The 17028-nt window shown below is 41.1% G+C and overlaps 1 protein-coding gene across 2 annotated transcripts in view; it reads right to left on the reverse strand.

The window, feature by feature from the left end:
- Positions 1-17028, reverse strand: part of LOC119160999 (protein zer-1 homolog) — a 214168-nt gene that overhangs the window by 168810 nt on the left and 28330 nt on the right. For both annotated transcript variants that reach the window (XM_037413298.2, XM_075880180.1), the window contains exons 4-5: positions 11254-11517; positions 10522-10692 (exon numbers count right to left, since the gene is read on the reverse strand). In XM_037413298.2, coding sequence (XP_037269195.2) covers positions 10522-10692; positions 11254-11517 — 435 coding nt within the window. The remainder of the gene's footprint in view (positions 1-10521; positions 10693-11253; positions 11518-17028) is intronic.

Below are 17028 nucleotides of genomic sequence, written 5' to 3' on the forward strand. Positions count from 1 at the left end.
GAATATTTCCATTAGATGTATACAATATTTATTCGCAATCATATCAGATTTTTTTATAATATTTTGATCATTCCATTCAAGACATTGTAATTAGTCTTAATGGTATTCTTATTTTTCTTTTAAAATTAGACATCAAAAAAGCTAGTGCTTCATATGGTGTTCCGAATTCCTTTTTCCTGTGTTATTCTCAACGGACATCTCGTTACCTTTCTACTAAGTTTATGAAATCTTTGAAAACTAGTACTATTCCTTCATCTTGAAAGTTTGCAAGAGTAATACCTTTGTATAAATCAGGTAACAAGACTTACAGAAGTAATTATAGACCAATTTCCTTAACTCAATATTCATGCAAAATGTTGGAGCATATATAGTCCTAATCTATGAACACATAATGAATTTCCTAGAGTCACACCATTATTTAAGCGGCCCGAAACACTTTGTCAAGTACCCATGGAATGGTTTCGCTCGAAGAGTTTATTGCCTTACGAACTCAATGCCGCAAAAATTTTAAGAATCCATCCAGTACGAATTGTCGCATGCTGCAATCGCGTTCTCTTTTCTGTCTTGGCAAAAGCACTGGAAGCTAAGCAAGGAGGAATGGCAGGGACAAATAAAGTACATCACGCGCACCTCGTGACGTTGAACCGTTTCTCTTTTTTTTTTCTTTGAATACGCGGCTTTTTCTGTGTGATCACACACGCACGCGTAGGCAAATCGCAGCCTCCCGCAGCGACCCCTGTAACGACTGAGCGCGCCATGTTCAAATCAGCTAATGGCTGATAGATGGCCTTCTACAAGCAATTATTTAGCATCTTCCGTCCTCTTTCAAGAGAAAAAAAAGCAATTTTTAGCTGAATTTGATAGTTTATTATGAAATCCAGGCCGCGTGCTGTGCTCTAATATTTGGCTCGCATGTTCTCGAGGAGCCTCTACTACCGATCGGCAGCCCTTTTTGACCATGTTCAAAAAGCGTTGCAGGGCCCCTTTAATCCCCCAACAATTATTGTTACTTCGCCGATGTGGCAAACCTAAGACTTTTTACATTTTTTCACACTAGCCACGCTTCACGCTTCAAGGATTACTTAGATGAACTAAACCTGCAGTTCTCGCGCTTGTGTGCTTTTTTTTTTCACTCACTCGATGCCACAGGGATAATGTGGACGAAGTACAAGCAGCTAGAGCGCTCACGTGCTTTTTTAGTATATTTGCACCAATAGGCAGCGTTTGCTGACCATGCTCCAAAAGTGTTGCAGGGCCCCTTTAACTCTTTCGTTACCACACCTATTAAAATAGATGACTGGTGATCGGCGCTTTTGTATCATCAATTTTGTGACAGTAAATTTGTTTCTCGTGCACCCAACACTTTCTAGTATTTAGTCCAGCCACTCAACTTTCAGAATCAATTTCGATTTGCTCGTTTTGGCAACATAGTGATTTTTTACAGACCCTTGCGCATACCAATCTGCGCGTATTGTTGGAAAAGTGCACTAGCCCGCAAACTTGTCAAAAGTGCGTACCCCTCATGATTATGCTACAGTAACATCGAAGTTCTGCAATAAAACGAACCTTTGCAAGGCTAATATCAAATTAAAGTGTGAGCTTTGCAATTTGACTATGTTGAGCAGTAATGATTGCCAGAAATTTATGCAATATATTCAATAGAGAGCTGTTCCTCAAGTCAGGGAAAATTTGTTCTACAAAAAAAGTTTACGAAGGTCCATCGCATGTTTAAAGTGTCAAGGTGGCCTTCTCTGATTCCAGCTGCTTTGGTTTTGCTTGCATTGATATATCAGACACAGGGTCGCATCTAGTGTCACTAGTCGCTCCTATGACATCGCCGTCACGTGCCCATGAGTGCGCACCTGCGCTGCAAAAAACACGCGCCGCTCAAAACTGTGTTGCAACCGCACCTGAATTGAGTGACGACGAGCTTAGAGTCCGAAAACAACGGCATATCAGCTTTATGGTGACGATGTTTTGCATCAGCCTGAGAGCCCCGCCGCGGTGGTCTAGTGGCTAAGGTACTCCGTTCCTGACCCGCAGGTCGCAGGATCGAATCCCGACTGCGGTGGCTGCATTACCGATGGAGCCGGAAATATTGTAGGCGCATGTGCTCAGACTTGGGTGCACGTTAAAGGACCCCAAGTGGTCAAAATTTCCGAAGCCCTCCCCTACGGCGTCTCTGATCATCATATGGTGGTTTTGAGACGTCAAACCCTACATATTAATCTATATATCACTGAGGCATCCGCAGCTATTCATGGGTTTATTTCAATAAGACCTCAAGTTATCTCTGCCGCAAGTGTGTAGCTGATGACCTTCGTGCACAATCTTATAGCTATTATAGTTACGTGTAAGGTCCGCACATCACTGGGGCACGGTGTGCTGGCGCCAGCTGCAGAGACAAGAAGGCCACCAGAACGCGGCTCTTACCATGGAGCAGTACAAAACCTTTCAGAACTGCGCCCGATGTTGTTTTTTTAATATGATTTGCAATATGATTTGCAAAATATGCAAAGAAATATGCTTAGATGCATATACTAAAATGCCAATCTATGCAGAGTGAGGTGGCTCATGGCTAGACGAAATAGCAAAGTTCATTAGACATGTGACTTATACAGGAATTATTCACACCACGGGCATAAATCCTATATTGGAACATCTGCAGGCTCTTATTACACGACAACAAAAATTGACTGAAAAAAGTGTACGAGTACACTTGCGTCTCACGAAAAACTATGCAATGCTTCACCGCATGGCACGAGCAACGAAGCAGCACCACGGTTCTGACTTTGTTATTCTATGTAAAGAGAAATATTTGTACGATATTCATTCGTTTTTATACTGTTCTTGGATCATTTATCTACAAAATATATCTTCTGAATTTTATTTGTTTTAAATATTTTTGCATATACAGTGTTTTTTATTCCACTGTTTACCACCTGGCAACCTAAAATTCTACACTTTTCACATTTTTCTTCATTTTAAAATATTTCTATTGCTCTGAAACATATATATTTTGCTAAGAGCATTTCATTGTGCAAAGTTTGGTGTGCCACAATGCGTGCTGGAGTATTCTCAAACTGGCAAAAACAATCTTCCCGAGACATATGAAAAACAACCATTTTCGCGGGGTAACGAAAGAGTTAATTAATGCTCAGCATGGCTTCAGAAGTGATTTCAGCACTATCACACAACTAACCGAATTGACTTACGATATTGCTGATAATTTGGAGCAGGGCCATCAAATTGATGGCCTTTATATCGATTTCTCCAAGGCCTTCGACACGGTAGTACATTCTCATTTTTCGCATAAATTGCACATCTTCCTGAAAAATTCATGTCTGGTCAATTGGATTGCTATTTTCCTTCATAATCGCTCTCAGTTGGTAAAGTTAAGTTAAAGTTGGTAAAGTTGGTAAAGTTAAGTTAAGTCAAGTCATCAGTTCTAGAGATAGGTTCCAGGGTTTCACAAAGGTCTCTTCTAGGCCCCTTATTATTTTTAACCTATGTCAATGCTCTGCCCAAATACGTCTCCTCTAACATTCGCCTTTACGTAGATAATTGCACTTTATATGACGTAATTGCCTCCAAAGCTGACGAGAAGCGTTTGAGCGATTCTTTTAACTCTTTTTGTGTTTCATGCAAGAAATGTGAAATGAATAGCAATTTTTAAAAAATGTTTTGGCCCTTGACAAAAAAAGTAACGTACTCTTTCTACAGTACCACTTTAATCCTTTGAGCAATAATGGGATGAATGTGTCCCCCCCCCCCTTTTTTTTTTTTTTTCAGTGAAAAGCTTTCTCCGCCACTTCGTGTTGCCATCAGATCGATGCTTTTCCGCTACATGTTTTCCGCTACAGGAACATTTAGGAAGCCAAAAAAAATATACCGTCATTACTCGAATCTAACCAGCACCTTTTTTCCAGTTAAGCGAGTTCATAAATCGCATGCGCGTTAGAATCGAGTACGAAAAAAAAATTACGGTCAATCTATTGCCATCGGCATTTCCAAAATGGCCGCCCCTTACGTGCGTCGGCATGGCGCGTCGGCCATTTCTGCCTATGTGTTTCCCATGTGCTGCACTTCGTACGTGTGCTGAGGAGTTCGTCATCTAGTAGTGCATTAGCATCGATGGCGTGGAAGGGCCGACTTCAAAAACTCGAGTGCACCACGATGCCACTTTTAAAAGAAAAGTCATCGCGTGAGCAGAAACGGACGAAAATCGGGCCGCATCGCGGTCGTTCGGAGTTCCCGAAACATGCGTGCCCGACCGGCGGAAACAAAAGCAGAAGATTGTCGACAGCGAAGCTTCACGCAAAGGCTTCAGTGGACCACAGCAGGGTCGGTTTCCGCAAATTAAAGAGCTGCTCGGCGAGTATGTGCTTGAGCAGCGAGCGGCATAGCGGCCCGTGACGACAGAACTGCTCCAAGCGCGGGCTATGCAATTAGTCTTAGAAAAAGGTCTAATGCAGAGATAGTTTAGAGCGAGCAGGTGCTGCCTAACTTTGTGAAGAGGAAAGGCTTTTCGCTCCGAAGGGGAACATGCATATGCGAAAAGTTTTGCGGAGGCGTACGATGAAAAGCTTCACAGTTTTCAGAGGTTCGTCCTATACTTGCCGGGCAACAATGGCTACCTGCTTGGGCAAATAGGGAATGCCGATCAGATGCCTCTTTACTTCGACATGCCTGGCACCACAACCGTCGCAAAGAAGGGGGCGAAGCAAGTTCGCGTGCTGACATCGGTCCACGGTAAAACTAGTGACGGCAATGCTCTGTTACACGTCAGATGGGCACAAGCTTTGCCCGTACCCCATATTTAAATGGAAGACGCTCCTGAAAGGAGTCATTTTTTCGAGTGGTGTGATCGTACGGGCCAGCGAGAAAAATGGGTGCGCGTTGCAATCGATGTCCTACGTTTTTTTGTTTTGTTTTTTTCGCGGTGGGAAACGGGTGCGCGATACAATCGAGGGCGCGGTAGAATCGAGTAAATACGGTATTTGGCACATTCGCGATACACAATATCGGTGAAAAGTTCAGTTTAAATTTCATTTATAATGTACAGCTTTTTCTAATGTAGTGTCACATTGCGTGCAAGGTAGCTAAAGTTCGAGATTAATGGTATTTTTGTGAATGTTGGTAGAATTATTTTAGCATGCAATAATAGCTTTTTTTTTTTTTTTTCAAGATTGGAAAGTGCCAAAAGTTATGTTTCAGGTGCAGCTGACAATGTATGAAACAATTCCTTACCTAGCCTAACTACATAAAATGCACGCACAGCTATTTTCTTCAAATTAGAAGGGTGTAATAGCATAACAAAACAACACTTTGTTATAGAGAAGGCCCTCAACTTTGTTTCTATCTTTTTCCCTCTATGAGAGCAGTGGCAATCAAACCAAAAGCTATGGCTAAAATGCTCTCTCTGAAATTGAGGGCCAAAAGAAAAGAATGACAAAAATTTATGATAACCAGTAAGCGAAAGAGAGAACAAAAGCGCAAGATATATGAGAAAAGTTAATATCTCGGGCCTAAATAACGGTCACGTTTAGGAAACAGCCGTTATAAACGCACGTAAGAGGATTCAATGCATTCAGTGACATCACGTCGATGTGGCTGGCCGTGATTCACGAGCACAATATTATTTATGGGCAGAAATTCAAGCATAACTAAGGTGTTCGTTCTTATTTAGACCAACCAAACAGACAGAAAAAAGCTGAAGCGGTTATTGTATGGGAAGACCTGAGACAGGGCCACTGGGCTCAACACAACAGGCAGAGGTGTAAATTGTGTGCTCCATCTGTAAATACGGTACCCCATAAATTTTTCCTTGCACAGTTTTCGAAGTGTCCCTTTGTGCCCCTCAAATCGGGCCTTCTCGTGTTACAAATTTGGCAAAAGGATTACAGCCTGGTGCCCTCGTGAGACAATGGGACAGGCATTGTCCCACTTTTTCAAAGGCACTTCATAGGTCAATTAGACACATACATCTCACTTTTTTCTCTTAAATTAATGGTCATATCTTGGTGCTTCATACTATTTCTAAGCACACTATCTAAAAATTTCTTGTGTATAATTTTGGTTAGCACATGAAAAATACAGAAAAACGTCATTATTCGAACTCTGTTATTTCAAAATCTCATTTGATTTGAAGTATTCCAGTGGTCACATATTTTGTAATGTTAGTTTGAGTGGATAATTTGAAGCAGCGGCCAGCACCACTCCCGTTAATTCGGAAACCTTGGGTACAGTGTACCGATTCCCGATCCCGATTTCGCCACAAAACCGCACAAATGACAGCTTCTAAGAACCACTAGGCAATGTACTGTAGCGATTCTCCTAAGTGGCCGCTAAAGTACCCCAGCCTCAATACTTCCAGGACGAAAAATAAAATTGTAAAAAAAAACTGTCTCGATGATCAATTGAAATGTGCACTTGCAGAAAAGAAGACCTGCTCCGCTACAGCATAGTGGTGACGTGCAAACAGCATGTCACATGCTTCTCGCAACGTCAGCACATCATGATTTACCCATTCTTTCTGGGAATATAAAGAAGTTGATAAAGGACAGTCTGGTGGAATTCACGATGTATGCCAACCTCGGAGTGCCGGTTGTTCCAACAATCTGCGCACTTGCACTTCTAGCAGAGTTTTTGCCTGCTACGCCTACTTTCGAAACTCTGTTCGAAAGCTTCAATGATCATGTTTTCCAACCAAAACATCGTGAATTTCATCACACTGTCTATTATTCAAATCTTCGTTATACATGAAAGAATGACGAATGGTCGAGTCATGACGTGCCGATGCAGCGAGGAGCTCTGTTGCAGTGAAGATGTCTCATTTTTCGCAGGCCTGCATTTTAGTTGATCTTTTTTTTTTTTTCTTGTTTGCGATTGCAACAGCGAGACCCGGCGTTCCCTCTTGTTTGTGGCAAAGCAGTGACCTTGCATTGCTGGAAACGTAACCCTTGGAGCCGCCAACTAATCAGCACAGCAAACGATGAGCCCTGATTATACTTTGAAAAACTTCAAGTTCCTTGCATCCCACTTTTTGTACGTTCTGTTAATATCTCACGGTCCCAGTAACTTCAAATTAACAAGTTTTTACTGCATTGATGAACCCACAAAGGGTTAACAAGAGTTATGCAATATTAGCGTCTTGGTGTTACATTTACTCATGATTTTTCATGATCTACTTAAATTGCCTTGACATGTTCTAAAGCCCTAAAACAAGTAGAATATCTAAGTCCAAGAATGCAGAATGCCCCGATGGATATAAAACTTTTAATGTAAAAATCTCTTGTTTGCCCCATCATTGAGTATGCCTCGACGGCCTGGTCACCTTATAGACAATGTGACATACTCAAACTGAAATCAGTTAAAAAATAAAGCTGTGTATTTCAATTCCAACAGGCAAGACCGTTTTTTCTCACTCTCACCAGCTTTTACATGAACAGGCTTTCCCGCTTACTTTAATCCAAGTGCCAGCTGAAATAATTCATGCAGCATTGAAATAATCGGAGCGCCAATCTATTTAATCCATGTGCCGAACATTAAATCCATGTGCCCAACATTTAATTTAATTGCCAACATATTTAATCTAAGCGCCTACTCAATAAGGCCGTGTGCCAGTGAATTTAATCCAAGTGCCACTAGGTTTAATCCAATTGCCAACGGTTTTATTTCAAGTGCCAGTCAGTTTAATCCATGCACAAAAAGCAGAATATGGGGTGTAAAAATGACAGTACAGTTGAAATGAAGTTCCTATAAGAGATAAGGTAATAGTCGCAAAGTATAACAAATCATTATTATTTGTATTCGCTGATAGTATTTGTGAAATAAAATTACGGGCGTTGTTTGCTTCAGCCATGCTTCTACTTTGCTATGTACAAGTTTGTAGATGAGTGCTTGGCCCGGGTGGAGTCATTTTAATGGCAACGAAATAAAAAGCAGAAACATGTTAACAAATATTTTACGTTCATCACTAAAGCTCATAAATGAATTGGTATAGCATTACATGACCGGGAAAGGTCATGTAATGCAAAGGACAGACTATGATTGCCATTCTCAAGAAATTCTCAAGAAATTATTAGGAGGTCCTCACAGGGCAGAGAGAATTGGAGATCATTTGAAGAGGCTTTCGTCCTACAGTGCACATGAGACGAAAACTCATGATTCTGATGTGAGCAACAAAAGTCATATTTTACATTCATATTAGCTGTTATCTTTTTATTCAAACAAAATTATGTGTATCCGATAAAACATGCGTGTTTCAAGCAAACACGCTGTAGCAACACTTGCGTCGTCTGTTACATGAAAATAGGAGCATCTCCTTTGATGCTTTTATAAAAACCTTAATTGCATATTAACCCAAATAAATGTAGGGTTCGTTTTTTAAATGGTTATTTCTGATTTCAAGAGCAGATGAATATTATCTGTCTGTCACTATCGTTCTCACCGGGCTGAGCAGACGACCGCGCGCATCAGCGAATAAGCAACCAAATGCGGTCTGCTGAGCAGACGAGTAACATGAGTCTGCATATGCGATGGTGTAGATGATTAGCCAGGATAATGCAGTAGTGATGAAGCATAGACTAACATGGACTCTATGAGCAAATACATTTAGTACCCGTAAATGCAATGCGCACTGTTTTTTGAGCTTGAAGCTATGACACCAAAACGTTAGAGAGACCTTCTTTCATAAGCGCTAGCATATATAGACGAGCGAAAAGTTCTTGTCGATCCATGTTAACATTATTCCAACATTTAGACTGTATAAAGTGGCAAACCATGAGTTTCTGGTGCACAGGTTAAACTGAATGGCACCTGAACTAAGCCATCGGCAATTAGATTAAACATGGTGGCACTTGGATTAAACTCACTGGCACACCGCCTAATCGAGTTGGCACTTGAATTAAATATGTTGGCGCTTCGACTAGATGTTTGGCACATGAATTAAATAGCTTGGCACTCAGATTATTTCAATGGCGCGTGGATTATTTGAGCTGGCACTTGGATTAAAGTGAGCCAAAAAACTTGTAGAATGACTAGTTCAATTTTTTTTTACATTTCAATGCATCAAAAGCAGTACACTTTCTATATGTTTTTTATATAACAGACAAAAGCCCCCAACATATCAAGTGAGAATAATTTATCCTGGCGAATTCTTAATAGATGCCTACAGGTGAACTTAGTTGAAACGAGCTTCAGCAGTGTTATCTGGAGAAACGCAATAAGCACCATTCTGCTGTAATCATAGAAAATTAGTCTTGTGCGAATGTTTGAATGATTCCAATAGTCAAACTCGCTTCGATTCGAATTTAAATGATCGAACGTTTCGAAGTATTCGCAATGAACTAATAGATGTCAATAGTTTAGTCCACATTTAACTGCCTGTAAGGTGATTTCACTGCAATGTGTTGATGCTAAGCCGTAAAAACACTTATTAAAAAAAATAGCTCTGTCGCAAAGTCCCCTTTCAAATTTAAGGGGCCCTGCAACACTCACTGAGCATGGTCAGAAAACGCTGCCGATCGATAGTCGAGGCTACCGAGAACACCCAAGGCAAATATAGCGCAGCACGTGGCCTGCAATTAACTATAAATTTTCAAACCTAAAAATTGCTCTTTTCCCTCGGCAAATGACACTACAAGCACCAAAATCACTTGTCACAGCCATTGGCTGCTTTGAGCATGGCGAGCTTGTCGTTACCGGGGCCGCAGCGGAAGACTGCCGCTTATCCACGAGTACATGCGTCATCGCACTGAGAGGCCGCGTATTCGAAGAAAAAATAAAAGAGAGAGAAAAAGTGCTCGAAGTCACGAGGCACGCGTGATTTTTTTTTCCCCCCATGCCATCCCTACCTACTTAGCTTCCAGCTCTTTCATAGGGACGAGAAGAGAGAATGCAATTACAGGATGCGACAAATTCTTGGAACTCCGCTCGTACTAGACTGATTCTAAAAATTTTGTGACAGTAAATTTGTGAGGCAACAAGCATGTTTACTGGCTTCATGGCTACTTGAAAAGGGCCCCTTTAAATGAACATTTTACCCTCAAATCAATTCATCCTTTTATTAAGCTTAAACGCTTGTTAACGGCTTATATGCTCCAAGTATAATAAATTTTAAAATGTTAAGTACTTTACGGGTTATCACTTGCATCCTACCAAAACTCTTATCTCCCTACTACTCAAGGTTGTTACGACTTTTCTTGAACGAAAAAAAAAATGAAATTTGCATAGAGCCCCTATTTCAATTCAAACGAAAATTGTGCAGGTTAATTGGGTCAAGATGAAAATTCCCATTTTTTTTGTATATCGTACTTACCATTCGAATTCGATTTAAAATTATTCGACCAAAATCACTATTTGCTTCAAACTCGCTTCAAACCTAAAATTCACTATTGTCACAAGCCTATCAAAGACAATACGTGATGAGCGAGGCTTGACAGTTTGTGTAACTGCTGTAGCAATAATACCCTCATTAGCTTGAACAGCTCCACTGCTAAAAATCTAAATTACCCTCACCCAGAAGTGTCATCGTTCGAAGCGATCTCCTGCTTGCCAGGCAAGTTGGTGCCCGAGAGATCGAGCGAGGTGAGCTCGGGTAGTGACTCGGCCAGCGTGGAGAGCCAAGCATCTGGATGGGGATAGAAGCCCTGCCCCTGCTCATTAGTGCTCTGCGAGAGGTCCAGGTGCCTGCACAAGACAACCGCCCTTCACGTCCAGAGACCCATCTGGGTATCCTTCGGCCTGATTCCAAAGAAGCCAGCTAATGTATTCGTTCAGGCAACCCTAGATCTCCATTGCAAAGGTGAAAGCCATAGCTTATGGAGCTCACTCACTCAGGTTTCCTCAGCATTTCTAGGAAGCCCTTACGGTAAAAATTAATCTAGAGCCATTCACTACAACATTATCTTAATAGTTTGAAATTTAAAGAGGTACTAAAACACAAATCTTTTCTTTTTTATTGCTTTGACTTCTTAGAGAGTTACCAAGACTCTTTATGCGATTACAGCATGCGCCTCCAACTCGTAAATGCACTGCAAATACTGAATTTCACCACTATTCGATGCAATAATTTCATAATGCACAGTAAACGATGAGCTCATCCACAAATTGAAAAGTTGTTCCATTTTTCATTGAAAAACAGATTTTCTTCCAGATTGTGTCAATGCATGTAAGAAGCACCACTTCATCCCAGCGGCAAAATTTCACTTGCGGCTTTCGAGAGAATGCAAAATGTAGCCGTGCACTGACCTGAGCGCCTTGAGTTGACAAAGGACATCTAGAGCAAGATTCGGCTGTGACACATCGGCTAAGCTAAGCCAAGCGAGAGTTGGGGCCAGTGCTTCCAGCCCAGTTAGGTTATCTCCAGTTAGCATGGAGCAGTGAGACAGGTCAAGCAGTCGCAGCGACTGCAAGTGACTCCAGTTAGCATGGACTGAAAGCTGTGGTCCTGCTCCAGAGAGTGACAGGTGCTCCAGGGACATCTGGGACCACAGCCACGAGAGGTCTTTCCAGCTGCAAGCACAGGAGTTGCACAAGTTATGCACGTGGCCGGTGGTCAGCTCAATCGGTGCGCTGTAGTTTCAAGCAAACTATAGAAATCTGAAATACTAGTTTAAATGTGAGGACCACAGCCCGATTTCGAAACGTGCCACGGAATTGCCAGCCACAGGAAAAAAATAGTAATATATTAATTATAATAACAGTACAGACCAAAGCAGAGTCAACCATAGTAGGCAGTGTAAAGCAAATGATGGCAAATGATGGCATCCTTTTGAATCATGAAGCTAAAAACAAAATCCGGATGTATTTCTCATAAATAAAGCCCCCTAGCAGACAAAAGATTCCTCATGATCTGGGATTTAAACTCGAGCCCAATGCCCCAGCACGGCAGTGGTACCAGGTTGAAACAGCCTAAAAACTTTTATCAACTGGAAAGCTTTCTTTCCGAGACATAAAATTTCCTTTGTAACTCCATGCAGGTACACGACCATCTTATACATTTGCAGTACAACCTCATTACAACAGACCTCCATAGTGAAGAGGATTTTGGTCTGTTGGATAAAGAGTATGAAAAATTCAAGTAGCGTTACAACAGACTTGTATATAAACACTCAATGTATCTGTTATAACCAGCGAAAATTATAACCCATAAAACGAATTCATTCTCAATGGGGGCATAAAATTGAGTTTTTGAAAGTCACATTTTCTGTGTCTGTCACTTTTTCTATCTGATTCCAAAACATATTCAATGAAAACAATGTATAAGTGCTGTGAAACGCTTTTTGTGCCGGCCGTGGTGGCGAAAATTATTGTGGAAGTCGAAAAAAAAAAGCCTTTTTCACACAATAGACTCATGCCATGCATGCCACATCTTAGTGCCACCACTATTTTGGGCTGATCGTTAATTCATAAAAAGCATTCCATGTTCAAACTGCCCATTTCAGCTATATCCCCTATTCAGACACAATTTTGCAAAAACAAATGTCTGAAATTTATTTCGAGGCCTCCTTTTGCCGCGTTGCTCTAGCACGCATCACTCGCTCCCAATGCTCGCTCCATGATCGGTTGCTTGAGCGTCGCGAGGCCACAGATGTCGAAAATCGAGTTAGTGATGTTTTTGCACTCGTTCCGTGTTCATAGGTAGACGGTAATTTGGAATACAATTACACTTTAATTAAGGCAGCTGCAAGCGGAACTTCGGTCATCAGATTACAATAGTGCACTGCACTCGTCGTAAACATCACAGACGTGCGTCTCAAACCGACTCGTTGGATTCGCAGTTATATGTTCCGCTTTTATCAGCACTTCCGGCTTTGTGAAAAAGATCACCGCGGGACTACTCTTTGTACTAGCGATCGAACATGACGTACTTTGAAACATCGAGAACCGCGTCCATGCACATCACAACTGAGCTTTCTGCTCTAACTTGTGGTTAGGCTCAACTCTGCTTTGAACTTTGTGAGCAAGACCATCGTGCTAGCCGACATGCAAAAGCAAAGAAGCCATAATGTGCATCATCAAAGGCAACGAATCATCAAAGGCATTGTCTGCTCGCTTCTCAGAACCATGGATAGGCATTATGAGAACCGGCAGTGGAGGCCTCGGCCAAGCTTGCAACACAGCAACCGCTCAGAGTGGCTAACAATTTCACATGTCAGCTCCCCAAAACGCAAGACCAAGCACGCTGCATGCCAGTTTTCTGTCGCCGTAGCTAGGCACTACTAACCATAAACATACCGGAAAGCTGCGGTCTTCATTCTTAAACCAGTACTCTGATATCCACACAGCACACTGTTCCTACCCGGAAAATATGCTAAGCAATGTTTCAAGTTGCAACTATTGAATTTGGCATGCCCGTAATAGAAAAGTTCGCTATAAAGGAGTCCTGAGCACCTTGCTGTCCTCACATTTTAGTCAAATATATTCGAATGTCCCTTGTACCAGAATCTAAAGTAAACGAAGCTCAATCAATGGAACACATAGGGAGGTTGGCATAATGCCACCAATTGGTATTTAGTATCTGTTATAATGAATACTACATACCAGCTCCATTGTAACGTGGTTATACTGCATTGAACATTACCCGATTCGGCGGGCTTTTCTGGAAATGATTGACCAAGCATGATCAAGTGAAGCATTTTTTTATATCAGTAATGATGAAAAGTATTCATATATTTGCAAGCAACATTCACATCTTGATGTCAAGGTGCGAGCAATGCATTACAAACAAGTTTCAATGTTTAGCTTGTGGGGGTCCCATAACCCCCTCTAAGGTTGTTTGTGTCTCATGGCGCGTAAGCTGTGGATAATCACAATTAAGGTCTAACAGCCGCCAAGCTGTGGTGCTGTGTTTCACAAGGATCAAAATTAGCGGTGGCTACAGCAGTGCCGCCACGTGGCTGCAATAGAGAAGCTAGGCCGGTGCATGAAAAAAAAACTAGCGAGTCCTTTTGGGGTTCGACTGCTGGTGTAGGCAAACGTCTCCTGCGGTAGGTCTGTGGAGACGGCACCACGGGCCGTCTCCCATCGCCGAACATCGGCGTTGCCGCATTCGCAGTATACCTTGTTATGTCATTTGAGTGTTTTATTGTAATGTTGTATAAGGTTCTTCAGTGTGCCACCGGTGACATATTTGATTCGGCTGGCAATATCCCCGTTGTAAAAGCAAGTGAATGTGTTAGGTTTGCCCAACTACATCTGCTGCGCCCGTGTGTGTTTCAAGAGCAGCACCTTCATTTTCAGACCCCACAGGTTGGGATCAAACTTGCGAAAATTTAACACACCACAACCTTTGTTCAAATGGCCTTTGAACATCGATTCTCCTTTCCGTGCATAAAGTTCCAATTCCAGATCGTTGTGAGATGCTGATTTGCTTTGTAACTCTCAATGTTTAGAGGAGATCTTCCTTCTAACAAGGCACATGTTTAATAATTAAAGAACTATATATTCCCAAAAAATATTTCCGTATTTGAAAACATTCCATAAAAAGTGGTGAAAGTTTTCATGAGATATATGAGTTATGAAAAGTTGTTAAACTTCAGTTTATTGAAATTGCTAAAACCAACAATTTCCCTAGTGTATATCAAGCTTTCGCTCTTTGTGGAAGGTGGTGCTAAAATGTTGAAATAGGCAGTATCAAAAAAAAATTAATTTTAGTGACGTAACAAGAAAAACCAACTTTGTTAAAGCATTAGTCCAGACAATGCTGCCTGGGTGCCACAGCATTGCAATTTTCTGGCACAGCCCTGTGCAGAGTAAAAAAAAGGACGCAGGTCCAAGTGGAATAAATGGCAGTGTGACTATTGAAGATATTTTGGCCCTTCTATTGTTCTGACTTGCTATCAAAGCATTGAGCATTTCAAAGCATTGAACATAGTCCAAATTGGTGTAATGCCGATGTTACATTCAGCGAACCAGACCACTTGCTCTCCACTAAGTCCAATGAAATTGCAACATCAGAACCAATTCTCATGGCAAAAAAAAGAAGCAATAGCAAAATAAACGACCACACTCCAACATGTAACAGGCATTCCAGTATTGTTCTTATGGTACCCCCAAAAGTTTGACATTAAATTAGCTATTTTTTTCTACAGTCCCATGAAATCCATCTTAACGATGTTTTGCTATATACACTATTCATTTATTCACTATTTTAGCAAAAAGAAGATCTGCCACAGTTTGCCCTCCCAGCATTTTACAACACCAAGAATCATCAAAAGATAATGTAAGAAGTAAAAAAAGGTTCACCAATTAGGAAAGCTGCCTTTTTTTTTAGGCAACTACAGGAACCCAAATAGTGACCTCTTGTCTTCGTATTGCTACACAAACCTAGTTCCTAAGCTCACAATGAGGCTTCAGCAAGTCAAACAGAAAGCAATACTAAATTACACACTATCACGTCACAAAAACGTGATCACTCCCTTTCGTGTGACACAAAACACCTTCACATACAAGTTAGACTATTTCAGAAAAATCCTATGTTATTCTAGAAGCATCATGACACAGCTGAAGGGCTACTACTACACAAAAAATATAGCCACAACAAAACTTGATAGAGTTGAAAGACTCGTTAAAATTAATAAATACATTCCTAAGGAAGAGGAAAAAATCGTAACATAGTGTAGAACATAAGGTTGCGGCACCACCTCTGTAAGAGTTGCCCATTAATTAAATAATGAGCTTATGAAGAGAGCACACGCAGTATTGGCAATGATCACAATGATGAGCAGTCAACAGTATACTCTGCATTAATGTAAAAATCATTTATGAAAATGACAGCATTCTATTTAGTGGCGGCATGAAATCATGAAGGCTTGCAACTGATTACAGTGAATTTCCTACTCACAGTCATGAATATGAAACAAAAAGGGCCGGTTTTATGCAAGAGCCACACAATGAAAAGATTAAGAGAAAAAACTGTAGCTATAGCACTTTTTTTTTTAATTTTGTCATTGTGCTGCTCTAGCTCAAGTCAATGTCATGTTGACTTTTTGAGGGATTGACATGGAACACACATATAGAAAAACTAACGGTAGAACTCAGTAAAACCGTTGGATGTTTATATAAGCTCAGCCCAGTCTTACCAAAATGGTTACAAATAGAATTATATTACGCCCTTTTCTACTCTAAAATGACATACGGTATTTTGGCATGGGGTACTACTACACAAACAAACTATCAAAAATTACTAGTTCTACAAAAAAGAGTTTTGCGAGCATTGGAGCAATACCATGGTATTATCAGGGATTTGAAAACCAAACCACTCTTTGAAAAATACGCATTACTAACAATAACAAAACTGTATTATTTCAAACTTCTGCAGTGGATTAAACAAAACAAGCCACAGTGTCTTCAGAACCGGCCTGACAACACTCATTATACTATGCGTCAGCAACGCTGGAAAATCCCAGCAATAAGGACAAGTTATGGCAAGCAACACGTTCAGTATCAAATGATGATTGATATGTGGGGTTTAACATTCCAAAACCACCATATGATTATGAGAGACGCCGTAGTGGAGGGCTCCGGAAATTTCGACCACCTGGGGTTCTTTAACGTGCACCCAAATCTGAGCACACGGGCCTACAACATTTCCGCCTCCATCGGAAATTCAGCCGCCGCAGCCGGGATTTGAACCCGCGACCTGCGGGTCAGCAGCCGAGTACCTTAGCCACTAGACCACCGCGGCGGGGCGTTCATTATCAAATACCCACAATGTTAAATCGTTTACACGGTCTCATAGATTTCAATTCCGTACCTTCGAACACCATCATCAAGTCTATCCTAATGAACCATGATATTGAGTATGCTTATTAAAGTTTCTGTATTTGATTTGTTACATCCTATCTATCAATTTGAGTTATGTGTTGTAGTTGCTTTTCTTATGCTTTATTTTATATTCTGTATTGAAGTTTCTTTTCAGATGACGCTTTTGTGATAAAGTGATTTTTCTAATGTTTTCCCTGAAATAGTGTGACAAGACCATGCTAAATTTTGTTGTGTTATGGTTTATTTATTGTGTTA

The sequence above is a fragment of the Rhipicephalus microplus genome, chromosome X (assembly GCF_043290135.1).
Source record: "Rhipicephalus microplus isolate Deutch F79 chromosome X, USDA_Rmic, whole genome shotgun sequence".
In the NCBI taxonomy this organism is placed as follows: Eukaryota; Metazoa; Arthropoda; class Arachnida; order Ixodida; family Ixodidae; genus Rhipicephalus; species Rhipicephalus microplus.